The sequence below is a fragment of the Aotus nancymaae genome, unplaced genomic scaffold, assembly GCF_030222135.1.
Source record: "Aotus nancymaae isolate 86718 unplaced genomic scaffold, 86718_ANA_hifiasm-v0.15.2.pri h1tg000022l_1, whole genome shotgun sequence".
Taxonomy (NCBI): Eukaryota; Metazoa; Chordata; class Mammalia; order Primates; family Aotidae; genus Aotus; species Aotus nancymaae.
The window spans coordinates 46,695,883-46,712,845 of NW_026988435.1; the positions used below are offsets into that span (position 1 = coordinate 46,695,883).

The 16,963-nt window shown below is 59.5% G+C and overlaps 1 protein-coding gene across 2 annotated transcripts; it reads right to left on the reverse strand.

Annotated features, from left to right (window-relative positions):
* Positions 1–3,868: 3,868 nt before the first annotated feature.
* ICOSLG (inducible T cell costimulator ligand) lies at positions 3,869–16,332 on the reverse strand. Of its 2 annotated transcripts, XM_021669472.2 has the most exons (7): positions 16,282–16,332; positions 14,003–14,043; positions 12,738–13,079; positions 11,486–11,776; positions 7,056–7,226; positions 6,174–6,209; positions 3,869–5,273 (listed from the first exon to the last, which is right to left on the reverse strand). In XM_021669472.2, the coding sequence occupies exons 1-7, from the start codon at positions 16,293–16,295 to the stop codon at positions 5,071–5,073; spliced, it is 1,098 nt and encodes a 365-aa protein (XP_021525147.1). In that variant the 5' UTR covers positions 16,296–16,332; the 3' UTR covers positions 3,869–5,070. The 2 variants fall into 2 exon arrangements, with proteins under 2 accessions (XP_021525147.1, XP_021525148.1); XM_021669473.2 differs by lacking the exon at positions 6,174–6,209.
* Positions 16,333–16,963: the final 631 nt, after the last annotated feature.

Genomic DNA, 16,963 nt, shown 5'->3' on the forward strand with positions numbered 1-16,963 from the left:
CTTGGTCAGGCTGGTCTTGACTCCTGACCTCGTGAGCCACCCGACCTCCCAAAATGCTGGGATTACAGGAACGCGCCACCGTGCCCAGCTAATTTTTTGTATTTTTAGTAGAGATGGGGTTTCACCATGTTGACCAGGATGGTCTCGATCTCTTGACCTCGTGATCCACCCACCTTGGCCTCCCAAAGTGCTGGGATTACAGGCTTGAGCCACCGCGCCTGGCCCTGTTTTGCCTTTTTTTAAAAGTAATTCTCTCGCCAATTCCCTACCCCTACCAAAGGAAAAAAAAAAAAGAAGAAGGAGAAAGAAAGAGAAAGAAAGAGAAAGACTAACCTGTGACTCTAAAGTCTCTTGTGGCTGGTGCTGTGGCTCATGCCTGTAATCCCAGCACTTTGGGAGGCCAAGGTGGGCTGATGTTTGAGGTCAGGAGTTCGAAACCAGCCTGGTCAACATGGTGAAACCCTGTCTTTACTGTAAATACAAAAATTAGCCAGGCACGGTGGCAGGCTCCTGTAATCCCAGCTACTTGGGAGGCTGAGGCAGGAACTGCTTGAGCCCAGGAGGTGGGGGTTGCAGTGAGCAGAAATTGCACTCTAGCCTGGGTGACAGAGTGAGATTCTGCCTCAGTAAAATAAAATAAAATAAAATAAAATAAAAAAGTCTCTTGCCTTTGGAGTCGGCATGAAATCTTTTATTTTTTTTAAAGATGAGGTTTCACCATGATGGCCAGGCTGGTCAGATGATCCACCCACCTCGGCCTCCCAAAGTGCTAGGATTACAGGCGTGAGCCACCGTGCCTGGCCAGCATGAAATCTTAATTCATGCCTTTTCTACCTGGGCCAAGGTGGACTGCTGACCACCTTCAGCCTGGATGGAGCCTGGCCCTCCTCGGGTCGCCAGGCTTTGCAGGTGCTCCTGGCCTGCGTGGGGCCTGTTGAGGGCCAGGGCAGCAGCAGTGCATTGTGTCTGGGGCTGAGCAGGACTCGCGGTGCCTGGGCCTTTGAGCCTGGTGACGCCTGTGTGGGCCGACGCCAGTTCCTTCCACGTGATACCCCTGTGTTTGCAGCTGGTCTCTGGGGGTGGCCGCTTCTCTGTTGAAGGTCGGCCCTTTGAAGACTCCAGTCCTCACGCCCATGGCTTTCCCCAGGCCCCATTCCGGCCTGAGAACACAGGCTCATCCCCCTCCCTTGCAGCTGTGGGCCTCTCCTTAGTGGGGTGCTGAACGTACCCTGAAGGGTGTCACCCAGCGAACAGGGTCAGGGCACACACGGAAGGCCCAGAGGAAGGGGGGTGCGGAGTGGCCTGGAACTGCGGCCCCTCCCCGCTACGGCCAGGCCTGCCAGGAGGAAGCCCTGCCCCTTTGCAGGCTCTAAGGCTAACGAGGCCAAACCAAGTCCTAATCCGGAGAGGCTGGGTGGCGGGGGCGGGGGGAGGAGTGGTGGTGTGCACAGGCATCTGAGGTCCCAGGCTGCATGTGAGGGCGTTGTGCAAAGGCATCAAGGTCCCTGGCTGCTGCGGCATGGAGAGGCCCCCCCGAAAGGACTCCTCAGGTGCTGGAGCTCGCTCCCTGCATGGCCAGCTGCAGCCCAGGGAGGGATGGAGGAGCAAGCTGCAGGCCCGGGGCATAAGGGGAACTCAGATGACGAGGCCCAGAAGGACATGGCCAAGTCCATGTGGGGGGAGGCGGGGGACAGTATGGGGAGTGGGGGGGACAGTGGGGAGTGGGGGGACAGTGGGGAGTGGGAGGACAGTGGGGAGTGGGGGGACAGTGGGGGAAGTGGGGGGACAGTGGGGAGTGGGGGGACAGTGGGGAGAGTGGGGGGACAGTGGGGAGTGGCAGGGACAGTGGAGAGTGGTGGGGACAGTGGGGAGTGGGAGTGACAGTGGGGAGTGGGAGGACAGTGGGGGGAGTGGGGGGACAGTGGGGAGTGGAAGGACAGTGGGGGGATTGGGGGAACAGTGGGGAGTGGGAGGACAGTGGGGGGAGTGGGGGAACAGTGGGGAGTGGGGGTGACAGTGGGGAGTGGGGGGACAGTGGGGAGTGGGGGGACAGTGGGGAGTGGGAGGGACAGTGAGGAGTGTGGGGGACCGTGAGGGGAGGAGGGGAGGGCTGTGCAGGGAGGACAGTGGAAGAGGGAGGCATGGGTGACAGTTGGGTGAGGACAGTGGGGAGGGAGATGGGAGAGCAGTCCAGCCTGCACTGGGAGAGAAGGCCCCACGTTTGTGTGCCCAAGCCTGGGCCTGCTGGGGCTGGCTGGTGGAGTCTGCACATCCCCAGTGCCGGAGCTTCTCAATGTCATTCTTGCAAGGTGAGCCCACACTCCGCTGGCGCAATGCAGGGAGCCCAGGGGTCTTCCCTGGGAAAAGTGTGCTGTGCCCTGGGATTCAAGGCAGGAACCCCTCTCCCGAGCTTAGGCTGCACCTCTGGTCACTGAAGACAAGAAGATGCAGAGAGGAGGCCTCTGGGTTCTTTGTCCCCCTTCCCCACCGCACCCCTGCAGCATGGGCAGGGCTTGGTGGCCTTCTTGGAGGCGCCTGGGCCTGGACAGCTATTCGAAAGTCACAGCCGCCCTCCCCACCTGGGTCCCTCAGTCTTCAGAGCATCCAAGCTGCAGAGCCCAGTAGACAGAACCCGGTTCCAGCACCTCACTTTACAGGAGGGGAAACTGAGGCACAAGCACAGTGCTACCTGGCTCAGGGTCCAGCAGGCAGCCATCTCCCTTGTCTCCCGCCCTAGGGATGGACCACCCCATCTGCCAGTCTTGATTGGAGCCTGGCTGGTGGGTGTTTGCTGCACACCTACTATGTGCAGGGTGGTGTGGGGGGCGAGAGTTCCCCCATCCTGTTCCACAGACCGGCGAGGTTCCCGAGCCCTGGGGCAGCGGGACCTTTGTCTGGAGGTGGGTGCAGGGAGGGCAGGGTCTCCGAGGGGAGACCGTGGGCTGTAGACTTGTGAGTGGGAGCTTCTCTGTGGCGGCCCTCCTGTGCCCAGTACGATGCTAACAGCATTGCGGCTCCCACCTGAGGGAGCCCAGGAACAGCTCCCAGCTCTGACAGCCCCAAATGCTTCCAGACCTGGCCCCATGTCCCCTGGGAGACAGAACAGCCTGGTGTAGGGCAGGGGCCCCCAAGCAGGTGTGGCACCCGTTCCTGCCCAGACCACAGGCAGCTGAGCTGGCCATGCCCAAGACTCCCTGCACTCACCGAAGCCAGAGGACACAGGCACAGTTTGCATCTTACTCTCTTAAGTTGGGTTTCTGGAGGTGGCTGCCAGGACACTGGCATCCAGCCTGTCCGCAGCGCAGGAGAAAGGGGAAGCCGACGTCTGGGGCTGAGAGGGGCAGCGTTATAGGGTCTTATAGACGTGGCACGCAGGCTTCGGAGGGGGCTGCGGGGACCAGCAGGGGGGTGAGACACGGGCACCCACCCACAGAGGGCATGGCCTTGGACGCACAGTGGTGATAGCAGCCTCCAAAGTGTCCCCCGAACCCCAGGCATGAGGGGCAGAAGCTTCTGGAGCCCCTGGGGCAGCTGCAGCCTTCCTGCCTGTCCCCTGGTGAAGGAAAACCACCTCCAATGGGAAACGCTGGAGCCAGACTCCGTCTCCCTTCGGGGTATCCCCGACCTGCCCGTGAGGTCACCAGGCCCAGGGCATCTCCTGGGACACCTGAGTGGTGATGCATGACCCTCAGTCCTGGGGCTTAGGACCCCTGGGTGTCCCTGCAGGTCCATCCTGGAGTCGCTTCTCAGTCACTGCAAACGGGACCACGCCCCAATTTCCAACGCCCCGACTTTCCACACCCCAGCAGCTCATCGTCCCTGCCAATCAATGCCCGCTGACAACGACCATCCTTTTACAAACACCACACACCTTCTAATGCTCCCATGTTAAAAGTGCGAGTGGAGCCCCGGTCAGCTTCACTTAAAGGTCCGGGCGGGGACTTTTTTTGTAGAAAAACAACTGCTTGTAACAAGTACTGGGACCTCACTGTGACCATGAGTCCTTGCTCGTTTTGTTCTGAGTCTGAGAAGCGCAGGCCTCACACAGCTGTCAGTTCCAAGTGACGGAGGCTGTAACAGGCCCCGACTGATCCCGGGGATATCAGGTGACTCTGGGAAGGGAGGAGGAGGGGCATTGGCCCACAGCCCCGGGGCCGACGCTGCATCCTGAGGGTCAGGCCAGGCGTCCATCCCATCTCCCTGGGGCGAGTACACCCCGGATCACCTGGCAGCGTCCTTTCCAGTCCTCCTGGAGACAGTCAGCGGCTGATTCATTCTGGGGACCAGCGTGGAAGGCGCTGGGTCGGGTCAGGGCCCAGGGTCGCACCCCTCAGCACTGGCCCACCCCGTCTCCGGCCCCCCTCGGGACTGTTGGTCTCTGAGGAGCCTGGTGCTGGGGTCAGAGGTCTTCATCAGGATCCTGAGACCCTCAGGGTTGAGCAAGGTGGGGCTGCTGAGGGTGGTGGAGGTGGAGGGGCCACCCCGTACTTTGGGGATCACTGCTGCAGTGGGAAGGGGGACCATGGCCGCCAGGTGACGCCCTCTCCTCGCACCTAACTGCTGCTCAGGACTCTGGGGACCACATGGCCAGGCCCGCGCCTGCTGGACATGGGCGCCTCCAGCCCTGCTGGGCTGTGCCCAGGGCTGTGTCTTTCTCACTGCAGGCCCTAGGCAGAGCCCCTGCAGCCTCTGCTGCTGGCCTAACACGGTCCTGGCACAGCCTTTCTTCTGGCAAACTCTACCTGTGCCTCTTCTGAAGGCGGCTCAGCTTTTCGCCAGAAGAGCCAAGGGTCAGTGTTCCTCCCAGGGAGTGTGGCAGAGGCCAGCGATGCCCTCCAGAGCTCCTCGGTGTGGACGGCTGCCGATGCTGGTGGACATGCACCGGCGTGGGTCCTGTGGCCTCCGGGCGGGAGGTAGGTCGGGAACGTCCCGGGCAGAAGAGGTCCTGCACCTGGGCCTCCCGCTAACACCTCGAGAGACCCCAGCAGCACAGAGGCTGTCCTGGAAGAGGGGATGCCCAGTCCTCCTTTTCAACCAAACACCTTTCCTTCAGTCTCAGGGTCCCGCATCTCATGGGAAGGCACATGACCCCAGTGGGTCTGGGTGCTGGGAAGAGCCTGGTGCCGAATCCTGCCCGCTCCGAGTGCAGAGGAGCCCATCACCAGGCCCTTCTTGTGGCTGACTGCCAGTGACGGTGACGCGCTCACTCACTTGGGGACATTTGCCTTTGGTGTGGATGACACTTCTGGGCGGTGAGCTCAGGCAAACATGACCTTGGGAGGGAAGCGAAGAAGAGAGAGGAACGTGAAACACCCCTTTTCCTTCTGCAGGCAGATGTTGGTTTTCTCAGGACTCAACTTGGTGCAGATAAAAGGTTTAGAGCTTTGGAGACAGCCGCCTGCACAGGGCGCCTGGTCTGGCTCTGGTAGGAACAGGCTGGCCATGCTTTTAGCAAGCTGTGTTCCAGCGTGATCTGGAACGGGCTGACCTGACCTTGGAAGTGTGTCCTCTGCAGTCAGCCATCAGCTCGCCTGGGTCCGCAGGTGACCCGTGGTGGCTGCGCACTCCATAAGCCCACCATCCTGGGGAAGCTGCTTCTCATGGGTGAAAAACAGGGCTGAGAGGGGGTCCCGAACCATGGTGGGGAGCCCAGCCGTCCAACCTGCGAAGCCCAGTGCCCCTTGCAGCCAGAGGCGCCTGCCAGGTGTGTGACCGTGTGTGGACATTTTCCCCAAATTGGGATAGGAATCCGAATCTGTGTTGCTCCTGGGACCGTGGGGGGCACACCTCCACCTGGGGACAGGGGGCCGCCCGAGCTGCAGGAGCGGCTGGAGCAGAGAGAAGCTGGCAGTGCCTGGACCCGCTCTGCACACCCCCGTGGGGGCCGGGCGCCAGGAAGGACAGGGCTCCAGCACGTGTGTCTCTGCTCCCGCGCATGCTGGGAAAATGCCATTGCAGCCTGGGAAAGCGCACACCAGGATGCCAGCCCATGCCAAGGGGAGGCTGCAGGAAATGCCGTGCGCGCCACCAGGGCTTCCCTGCGTCTCCGGAGCAACAGTGAGTCAAGGCAAAGGACTTCTGCCTTTTGAAAAGTTTTTGAAAATCTGAAAGGTAGTCACCAGCCAAACCTCCCTCGGGCCCCCAGAACCTGCTGCTTCCCACGGCAAACTCACCAGTGAGCTCTGGCTCCGGCCTCGCGGCCCAGACACCTGGGGACAAACCGAAAGGGTCAGGGCAGCAGCGGTGGGGGTGTCCCTAAAGCCCCGGTGCTCCTGAGCTCTCGGCAGCCCCCGAAATGCCCAGCTCCGAAGACTCGCAGAGGCCCCAGCTCTAGGCAGGGAAAGGACTGACAGCTGACGGGCTCCCAGGCCACATGGCTTTTGAGGAAGATCCTCTGTAAGGGGAAGTGCCTGGGAAGCACTTCAGATGCTGTGACCTGGCTCTGGGGCCCTTCCACAGCCTAGCCAGCCCCATGGAAGATGTTTCCGGGATGACGGGGATTGGCCACAAAAGGGAGAGCCAGGGGCAGCCCACAGGGGCGGCCCACAGGAGCTGCCTCTACTCCGTGGCCACCATGCCTGCATTTTAGTGACCGCCACCCTCGGGGGAGTCTGGCCATCACCATGGCCAGCTTCCAGGGCTTCCCGCTCCACGGTGTTCTGCTGCCGTGTCTTACGTGGCTGAAACACAGACCTCCAGGCTCTGTCTCGGAGCTGGCTGGAGTCATGGACCCACAGCATGGGGGTGCTCCAGGCAGCCTCAGAGGCTCCCCTGGAAATGGACACCACCCCGGCCTCGACACGCAGAAGCCACCCTTCCCACCCGACCTGTGGGGCCGGCTTCGCAGCGCCTTTCTGGCTTGGCTGTGTCGGGAATGTCAGAGATGCAGGGTTTGAAATCCACTTCGTGGGAGAGTTTGGGTCGCTCGGGCTCATGCGTCTTAATGCCACGGCAAAGTTTCAAGTGAAATCAGTATCAGCGAGGGACGTGAAAGCAGGCAAACATTCGCGCCAACAGAACAAACGTTAACGTCCACAACACAGGTCCGTCTCTACCTGTATAACTGCGGAGGGGCCTTCTGCACCTGCACACCCACGTTGCCAGGCCTGCCGCCAGGGCCACAAGCAGGCACGGGACAGCCAGGACACTCCACACCGCCTCGTTCTTCTCCTCGGGGGTACTGTCTGTGTTCTTTGTGATCTTGTCTCTGTCTCCGATGTCATTTCCTATAAGAAAGAGGAAAATAATCCTACTTAAAGAATCTTAGGGCCGGGCATGATGGCTCATGCCGGTAATCCCAGCACTTTGGAAGGCTGAGGTGGGTGGATCACGAGGTCAGGAGTTTGAGACCAGCCTGGCCAACATGGTGAAACCCCGTCTCTGCTAAAAATTCAAAAATTAGCCAGGTGTGGTGGTGCATGCATGTCTGTAGTCCCAGCTACTGGGGAGGCTGAGGCAGGAGAGTCACTTAAACCTGGGAGGCGGAGGTTGCAGTGAGCTGAGATTGTGCCACTGCACTCCAGCCTGGGCAACAGAGCAAGACTCCTTTCTCAAAAAAAAATAAAAATCTTGGAAAAAAAGCATCTTTCTTTTTTATCCTTGAGTAGAAAGTACTGCAGGGAAGTATTTCCCTGACAGGATTTTGAGGTTTTAAAATAACAGGCTGAGAGGAGGGTTTTCTCTTGCAGAGGGGCTTCATTTCCTGCAGGGGTCTTGTTCCTCCCTGTTCTACCTGGGAGAGGTAATAGCCCCGACCACAGCCAGAGGACCACAGGGCTGGGTGTGGCAGGAAGCACAGGTTCTTCCCGGATTTTTTTTTTTTTGAGACACAGTTTTGCTCTTGTTGCCCAGGCTGGAGTGCAATGGCGCGATCTCGGCTCAACACAACCTCCACCTGCCGGGTTCAAGCGATTCTGCTGCCTCTGCCTCCTGAGTAGCTGGGATTACAGGCACCCGCCACCACGCCTGGCTAATTTTGTAATTTTGGTAGAGATGGGGTTTCTCCATGTTGGTCAGGCTGGCCTCAAACTCCCGATCTCAGGTGATCTGCCCGCCTCGGCCTCCCAAAGTGCTGGGATTACAGGTGTGAGCCACCTCACCTGGCTGGATTTTTAAAAATCAAGGTGAAAGTCACCGAACATAAAATTAACCATTTTATTTTATTTATTTAGTTTTTGAGACAGGATCTTGCTCTGTTGCCCCGGCTGGAGTGCAGTGGTACAAAGCTGACTCACTGCAGCCTCGGCCTTCTGGGCTCAATTAACCCTTTCACCTCGGCCTCCCAAGTAGCTGGGACTGCTGGCGGGTACCACCGGGCCTGGCTAATTTTTTTTTTTTTTTTGGTAGAGATGAGATCTCACTATGTTGCCCTGGTGGGTCTCAGGGCTCAGGTGACCCTCTTGCCTCAGCCTCCTAAGTAGCTGCAGCCACAGGTGTGCCCCACGTGCTCAGCCAAAGAAGAACCACTTTATGCTTTTTTTTTTTTTGAGATGGAGTCTTGCTCTCTCACCCAGGCTGGAGCGGAGTGGTGGGATCTCGGCTCACTGCAGCCTCTGCTTCCCAGGTTCCAGTGATTCTCCTGCCTCAGCCTCCCGGGTAGCTGGGATTACAGGCGCGCACCACCACGCCCGGCTAATTTTTGTATTTTTAGTAGAGACAGGTTTTCACCATGTTGTGCAGGCTGGTCTCAAACTCCTGACCTCAGGTGATCCACCCGCCTCAGCCTCCCAAAGTGCTGGGACTACAGGCATGAGCAACCGTGCCCAGCCCAAAATGAACCATTTTAAAGTGAACAATTCGGGGTGCCAGTGCAATCATAACCACCACCTAATTCCAGAACCCGTTTTATTACCCCCAAAAGGCAACCTTGTGCCCACGTGCAGCCTCTTCCCTGTCCTCTGCTGTCCTGGGGCAGTTCATCAGGGAGCACGGTTGTGTCCGGTTCAGATGGACTGCGAGCCTCTGTGTCAGCAGCGAGAAGGGCCAGATCCCAATGAGGGGTTCCCAGAACAGCCGGGACCTCTAATTTTTCTCTTAAATTTTGTTCTCATTTAGTGCTTTATAGCACTGCCTTCAAATTTCACATTTAAAATGCTAGTTTGGGTGCGGTGGCTCATGCCTGTAATTCCAGCACTTTGGGAAGCTGAGGCGGGTGGATCACTGGTGTCCAGGAGTTTGAGACAAGCCTGGGCCACACAGTGAGACCCCATCTCTACAGAGAATCAGAGCTTAGCTGGGCGAGGTGGCACGTGCCTGTGGTCCCAGATACTCAGGAGGCTGAGGTAGGAGAATTGCTGTCCTCCCACCCCTGGAAGCCTCTGTCTCTGCGGCTCGCCCTATTCTGGAGACTTTGTATAAACGGAGTCCCACAGGCTTGTCCTCAGGTGTCTGGCTCTGTCACTGGCATAGTGGCCTTGAGGTTCTCCATGCCGCAGCGTGCATCAGGACAGCTGCCGGCACACACGGATCACGTTTGGTGCATCCGTCCATCCACAAAGAACACTCGGGTGGTTCCACCTTCTGATTGCTGTGAACATTCATGGACAGGCATTTGTTTGAATCCCCTCGGCTATATCCCTAGGAGAGAATGCTGGGTCCTACAGTACTTCCATGCTTAGCTTTTCTTTTCTTTTTTTTTGAGGAGTTTCACTCTGGAGTGCAGTGGTATGATCTCGGCTCACTGCAACCTCCACTTCCCAGGTTCAAGCAATTCTCCTGCCTCAGCCTCCCGAGTAGCTGGGATGACAGGTGTGCCCCACCACGCCCGGCTAATTTTGCATTTTTAGTAGAGATGGGGTTTCTCCATGCTGGCCAGGCTGGTCTTGAACTCCTCACCTCAAGTGATCCACCTGCCTCAGCCTCCCAAAGTGCTGGGATTACAGGTGTGAGCCACCATGGCCGGCCCACGCTTAGCTCTTCGAGGAACTGCTGTGTCATTCCCTTGGCAGTCACACCCTTCTGCTTTCCACCGAGAGGCACAGAGACACCAATGCCTCCGGGCTCTGCGTCCAATGCCTTTGTCCCTCAGAGAGCACCTCACAGGCAAACAAGCAGCGGCATCCCCCCAGGAGCTGGTTCTGAATGCCCGGCGTGTCTCCGCGCACACCTGGAGAGATCACCTGGCAATGCTCAGCTTTTACACTGTCCTGAGGCCCAGTGCCTGCCCAGAGCTCTGGGTCCAATGGGTCTGGGCACGGGGGTTTCACAGGCTGCCCAGATGACCCCACTGTGTGACCGGGCTTGAGACGATGGCCCTGGGAGAACCTTCTGCTACCCCTCGGGCTGCTCTGGGGGGCATATGTGGGCTGAAAGGCACTTATCAGAGGCTGCTTTGGGGGCAGTCCTCATCCTGCTGCACGCAGCTCACAGACTCTGAACGTGAGTCACAGGGCCTAAGCCCCGATTTCAAGGAGAACGTCCGGCTCTTCAGGGGATCCTGGTGCTCAGGGTGGACTTCCAGGGTGTGCACCTGGGCAGGCTTCTTGAGCTCAGAAAGGCCGGCAGCTGCTGTGATTCCTGCAGTCACTGTCTGGAGTTCTCAAAGCTTCTGAAACAAGGAGCCCTGCGTTCTTTTTTTCTGAGATGAAGTCTTGCTCTGTCGCCTAGGCTGGAGTGCAATGCTGCGATCTCAGCTCACTGCAACCTCCGCCTCCCAGTTCAAGCAGTTCTCTGCCTCAGTCTCCTAAGTTGCTGTGATGACAGGCACCCACTACCATCTGTATTTTTAGTAGAGACAGGGTTTCACCATGTTGACCAGGCTGGTCTTGAACTTCTGACCTTGTGATCCACCTGCTTTGGCCTCCCAAAGTGCTGGGACTACAGGCGTGAGTCACCTCGCCTGGCCGAGCCCTGCATTCTTGCTTTGCACGGGGCCACATGGTGAGTTTTGCTGGCAGCCCCTTTCCTGCAGCCAGCAGGGCCCCAGGCCCCCCCTCGATCATCTCCTGCCTCCTCCTTCTGCCTCTCATCCTGACACAGGAGACGGGGACACAAATGGGGCGGGCCTGTGGCCTCAGCGCAGACGTCCCCGCCTGCACCCCTTCCACAGGGAGGAGCTGAGCCAGCAGCCGTGCCCAGTGGGATTCCCGGGTCTGGGAGCTTCAGTCTTCTCAAGAGGCAGGGAGCTTGGGCGGGGGCTGCACAGGGATGGCTTCCGTCCTGGGCTGCTGCTTCCTAGTCCTGTGGCTTCTGGAGTGTTACCGGCCTCAGAGTTCAGCCCTCAGCTGTCAAGCAGGTTCAGTGAAACTGACTCCAGGCGAAGGAAACTGAGCCACGTGCACTGGCCCGGCGCCGTTCCTGTTCCCGGACACCGTGTTGGTCCTCGCTGCGCGACGTGCGCCTCTCTCCTCCTCTTCCTTTCACCACCTTTTGGTGTCCTGCTGTGTCCGTCGAAGGGACTGTCCATCTCCGCCTCAGAGGGTCTCCCAAGCCAGCCCTGGCCCCACCGTCTTGGGAGCGGGCAAGCACGCAGACCCTGGGAGCTTACCTGTCTGGCTGTCCACAGTCAGGTTCTGCTGCAGAAGCGCGTTCTCTATGCAGCAGCCGATGTTCACGCTGGGCGTCGCCGCGATCCTCAGCACGCTGACCACGTCGTACAAGCCCTGCGTGTTCAGCATGATGGTGTCATTCTGCAGAGCCTGGTCCAGCAGGCTGTTGTCCGTCTTGTTGATCCAGTACACCCTGGGCCGGGGGTAGCCGTTCACGGACATACACGTGAAGGTGAGCTCATCCTGGGAGGGGCGGTGGGGCGCGCTGACGACCGGCACGCTGAAGTTTGCTGCGGGGGAGGGAAACAGGTGGTGAGAGATGCCAGGCCCTGCCGGTCAAGAAACAGGGTACACAGTGCCAAGGCCGGGTCACTGGGGAGGCAGCCCACTGTGGCCCGACGTGGCCAGGACCGAGGCTGTGGTCTGAGCAGCCAGCTCGGCCCTGTCCTGCCCAGGAGTCATCCCCCAAGGCAGTCCCAGTGGCCAGGGACCGCTGAGCCTGGCGGGCAGTGACTGGCAACCATTCCACAGCCGGCAGCTGTTCCGGGACCCCCTTTTCTGGGTCTGGTTCATCTCGCTGCTGACACAGGGGCTCGCAGTCCATCTGAAATGGACATGGCTGTTCTCCCTGATGAAGTGCCCAGAGCTCCTTGGTTGCCTCTAATTTTTCTCTTAAATTTTGTTCTCCTTTCACATTTCACTTTTAAAACTCTAGTTTGGGCGCGGTGGCTCATGCCTGTAATCCCAGCACTTTGGGAGGGTGAGGCAGGAGGATCACTTGTGCCCAGGAGTTTGAGACCAGCCTGGGCAACATAGTGAGACTCCATTTCTACAAATAATCGAAAATTAGCCTGGCGAGGTGGCAGGTGCCTGTAGTCCCAGATACTCAGGAGGCTGAGGCAGGAGAACTGCTTAAGCTCAGGAGATCGAGGCTGCAGCGTGATCCCAGTACTGTGCTCCAGCCTGGCCAACAGTGAGACCCTGTCGTAAAAAACTAACTAACTCAAAAAAGGCAAAGACGGCAAGGCCAGGCGCTCTTCTGGGAAACCAAGCAGCCACAGGTCATGCGTTAAGGATTTTTCAGCTGTTTAGTTTCCCTTGAAGTTAGACAGAGGCCTGATAACACAGCTGAGAATTTTCTTCACTGGAAGAAACAGTGAATGAGCCAGGGAGGGGGTTTCAATTTCGTGAACACTCTTCCATGATGGGAGGCTGGGATGGACCCAGCTCTCTCTGCCTCGACGGTCCTACCTGCCACATGCAGTGTGACCACAACTTCCAAGACTGTCTGGAATCCCAGGGATTTACTCAGCACCACGCAGCGAAACTTCTGCTCGTCGTCGGGGGTGACATTGAACAAGCGCAGGGAGAAGTCGCCCTGCAGCATCCCGGCCGGCGACATCGCCGCCCGGTTCCTGTAGCGGCTGGCCACGGAGGAGGAGCTGTTCTGTGGGACGTGGTAAGTCACCACCGTGTCACTGATTTGCCAGTACACGTAAATGTCATTTAAATCGAAACGGCTTCCTTCGGGGGAAGCGCAGCTGAGCTCCACGTCGCTGCCTACCATCGCTCTGACTTCTTTCTCCTGAGTATCTGCAACGACCCGAAAGGTGCAAAATCTGTTTTCTGAGGCCAATGCCCAGGCCATGAAGCTGCTGTCTGGGGCAGGCTTTGGGTTTCGAGCCTCAAATGCCAACTGTGGCTCAGAATTCACTAACAAGGCACATGTAGGAATGCAGTGAGACTTGCAAAGCGTGAGTATTTCACGGTGAGGTCCAATGTCAATCTTTGGCTTTGATGACACACTCCCATTAAGTAAGGGGCTGGGCTGCCCGGGAGGAGCAGCTGGATGGACTCAGCATCGTTTCTGTTACTCAGCACTATTTTTACTACTTTGTGGGAGTCTATAATTCATGTAGATTAAAACATTCTTTAAAAATCAGGCATTTAAGGGAAAACAATTTCTCAAGAATTACATTATGATGCTGCTCTCTTCCATCAGGAAAGGTCTCATAAATGTAACAGACATGGGGTGGCTTTATCGTTTGCACAACCACGTAAATGCCTGTGGGAAAACCTGTGTGTGTCGCCTGCCTCCGAAGCGCTCTAGGCTGGAAGGCTCGGCAAGGCTTCGGGTCTGTGCTGTGGTGCCTCGCCCCTATTCCTGGCTCTTCTAGAGGCTGGTGGCTCTTAGGGCTCAGCAGGGCTGCTGCCCGGGACAGGGAGACCAGGGGGCCCAGGAAGCCCTGGCTCAGAGGAACTGCATTCTGCCTGCAACAAACACAAAATCAAACAAGAACTCCAGAGTTTGCAGAAATGTTTCCCTTTAAGGAAATATTTCCATCTTGGGCAGCAACCTAGTTTAGGTGCCAACTTTCTCCAAAGGGCCACTTGAGAAGCAAAAAGGAGCCTGGTGAGGCTGCTCCTGGCACCCTGCGGCCGGCAGCCCACATAGCCAGACAGCCCATCTGAGAGCTGGGCGCTCACACTGGTGGCAAAACACCCCCTGAACTTACCGGCTCGAAGGCTGCTGAGGAGCAGGAAGAGCAGTCCAGGACTGGAAAAAAACCAGAAACGCAGGTGAGGTGGGGCCGCGGGTGAGTTACCTGCATCTTCCCAATAGGAGCAGGCTGGTTCCCCGGGCAGGAGGCAGTTCCGTCCATCACAGAAATGTGAAGGCAGGAGCCTGCCTGCCTCCGTTCTCCATGCGAACTCGGGGTCTGGAGCCAGGACCGCCACCCCCTGCCCAGCACCGAAAGTCCGAGGGGCCGGCAGCCTCTTGCCACTCTCTAGCTCTGGTGGCGACAAATCCCCGGAAACACAATGATGCCAACGTGAGGACGAAGGAGAGCGAGGGACACCCCTGAGGCTGGTCTAGCCTTCCTGGGGACAAATTCCAAGAAATTGTAGGAAATCAGAGGTAAAAAAGCTTTCAGGGCACATATAACAGGAGCTTCACTTAAAATGCTGGGGAGACGGAGAACATCAGGTGTGCCCGTGACGGGACAGCCCTGTGGGTAATGCAGATCATTTTGAAACAAAACTTGGGCTCCTCCTGTTTCAGATCCTGCCACAGGCGGTGCCCTGCCTCAGGCAGCAAACCCCCCTCGTGACTCCACTGCTCCTGCCATCTTGGGTCGGGGAGCCTTGGCACCCTGTATGCCTCAGGCTCTCCACCTCCTCCCGCCAGCCCCAGGATGCCCTCCCCAGGTGGAGGCCCTTCGTGGCCTGCCCCAGTCCCCCAGATCGTCAGTTTATGGGGCCAGCTCCCCACAAAGTGGGAGCCCCCGGAGCAGGGACACCTCCTTCTCTGATGTTCCTGCACCTCCAAGGTCTGGGAGACATTCATCCCCCTTCTGTCTGGCCTCTGCCTCGGAAACCTTGGGGGCTTCCTAAGTGAAAGGCTGGTCTCGTGGGAACCTCCCAGTGGCCTGTCCCTGAGCCCTGGAGCCACAGAAACCCTGGCCCCACCCACGATGGCCATCACCTGAGTCTGCATGGAGGTGTGCCTGTACCAAGTGAACACACACGCACCAAAGTGAGCCCCAGGCCACCAGGGACTCTTGAAGCCTGCCGGTGACCCTTCCTCTCTCTCCCATTCCCCCTGTTGGGGTCGACATTCTGGCTGCAAGATGTTTGTGATGGCCTCCACCTGGGCCTCCTTGCCTCCAGCCTCAGCCCCTTCAGGCATCTCCCCGGGGCCACCTTCTAAACGACAGCTGTGAGAACCCCTCTGTGCCCCCATTTCTCTCCCACAGTGCCCAGGTTCCTCACCAGCTCACAAGGCCCATCCTGTCTACGGAGGCCTCCTCAGGACACTGGGGGGCTTTCTGGGCCGGGGAGCTGCTCCGAGCTCTTTCCGGTTTATCCCCTCCCTGGGTGCTGCCCACCCAGCGGCCTCTGTGTCCTCTCCTTGGGCCCTCAGCACCCCTACATCTAACCTCCCTCCCCCCAACCCTGAGTTTGCCTCAAGACCCAACACAGACAGGGTCACCTGCTTGGAGGTGCGAGTGGTGGAGAGCTAAGACCTGGGAGGGCTGTGACAGTCACAGACTTAAATTCTTTCTCTCTAGGGCAGGATCATAATTGCATACATTTCTAACTAGGAGGGGTACTGGGCAGTGTGACCCAGGTGTGGGCCAGTTCTGGGCTATGCGGGAGGCACCCCTAGGGTCAGGGGCCTCACCGGTTCACCCAGGGGAGCACGGGCTGCGAACCCTAGGACCTGGGTTGCGAAGAGCATATTTTCACAAAAAGCCAGGAGGAAGCTGTCACTCCCGGTTTAGGCAGCCCCACCTTCCCCAGTGCGGACCAGCTGCCTGGCTGCGGGGAATCCCACGTGTGTGGGGGAGGGCGTGTCGCCAGACCGTGAGCACCCGGCTGGCCTTGGAGAAAGCCCGGCCAGTCGCCTCCCTCCTTCACCCAGCTTCTGGGAAATCAGTGGTGCCAGGGAGTGGAAGGGGCAGCGCCGGTACCCGGGCGTGCGGGGTGCGCCCCCTTCCCTCCCTCCTTCCAGCGTTCGCGGTCCCCTTTCCCTGGCAGGGACCCCGCCCCCGGTCCGCCCCCGCACGGCTGCGCGTCCTCGCGCGGGTCCCGGTGCCGGCCTCCGCAGCCCGCTGCCGTCCACGCCCCGCCGGCCGCCCCGGTGCCCTCGTCGCCCGCTCTCCGGGTGCGCACTGCCCGCCCGGCTCCTCCAAGCGAGCTTCGCAGGCCCCACGTCCGAGCCGAGCTGGGGACGCGCCGACCGAGCCACCCCGCCCCTGACCGCGGCGCCGCCGCTCCTTCCCCGGCTCACCTGCTCAGCCGCATGGCGCTGGCGGAGACCTCGGGCCGCTGGAGACCTCGGGCCACGGAGAACTTGGGCCGCGGGAGGCCTCGGGGCGCGGCAACCTCGGGGCGCGGGAGATCGGATCTAACTGCGCTCCGCTGCGCCCGAGCTCTGAGCGCCCAGCGCGCGGCGGGCGGGAGGCAGTCGTGTCCCCGCTCCGCCCCTGTCCCCGGTCTGCCCCGCCCCCGTCCCTGCCCCCGACCTGGCTCCTCTCGCTACCGAGGCCGCGCCGGGGCGCGTGGCGCGGCGGCTCGAGAAAGTTCAGCTCTGCCCAGGCGAGGGTGCCCGTCGGCCGGAGGCGGGACAGAGGCAGGTCGGGCCGTCCGCCTGCACGCGGACCTGGAGGCCTTGGGCGTCCCGGGAAACGCACGGGTGGGAGGTGCCCGGGAGGAAGGTGGCTAGGGGTGCTGCGGGGGCCGGCGCGGCGTGGGAGGCCAGGGCCGCTCCCCGCGCCGCGCAGAATGCCCCGGTCCTGCGGCCCTCCCTGAGAAGGGGTCCGGGGACCCAGGCCCCGAGGCCTCGCTGGGAGAGCGCCAAGTCCCCGGCCCGCTCCGCTCGGATGATCTCCAGGACTTGGGCGAGTGAAAGCTACTGCTGAGGAATGAATGATTGACTGAATGAATGCATGAATGGAAGGAGGGAGGGAAGG

Excerpts from the sequence above, each read along its gene's own strand:
- ICOSLG (XM_021669472.2), bottom strand. Across the intron at positions 11,777-12,737 it reads GGTCACACTGCATGTGGCAG|CAAACTTCAGCGTGCCGGTC; the intron begins GTAGGACCGTCG and ends CCTCCCCCGCAG. Across the intron at positions 6,210-7,055 it reads GCCCCTCCGCAGTTATACAG|GTGTCTGGGCCGCGAGGCCG; the intron begins GTAGAGACGGAC and ends GTTTGTCCCCAG.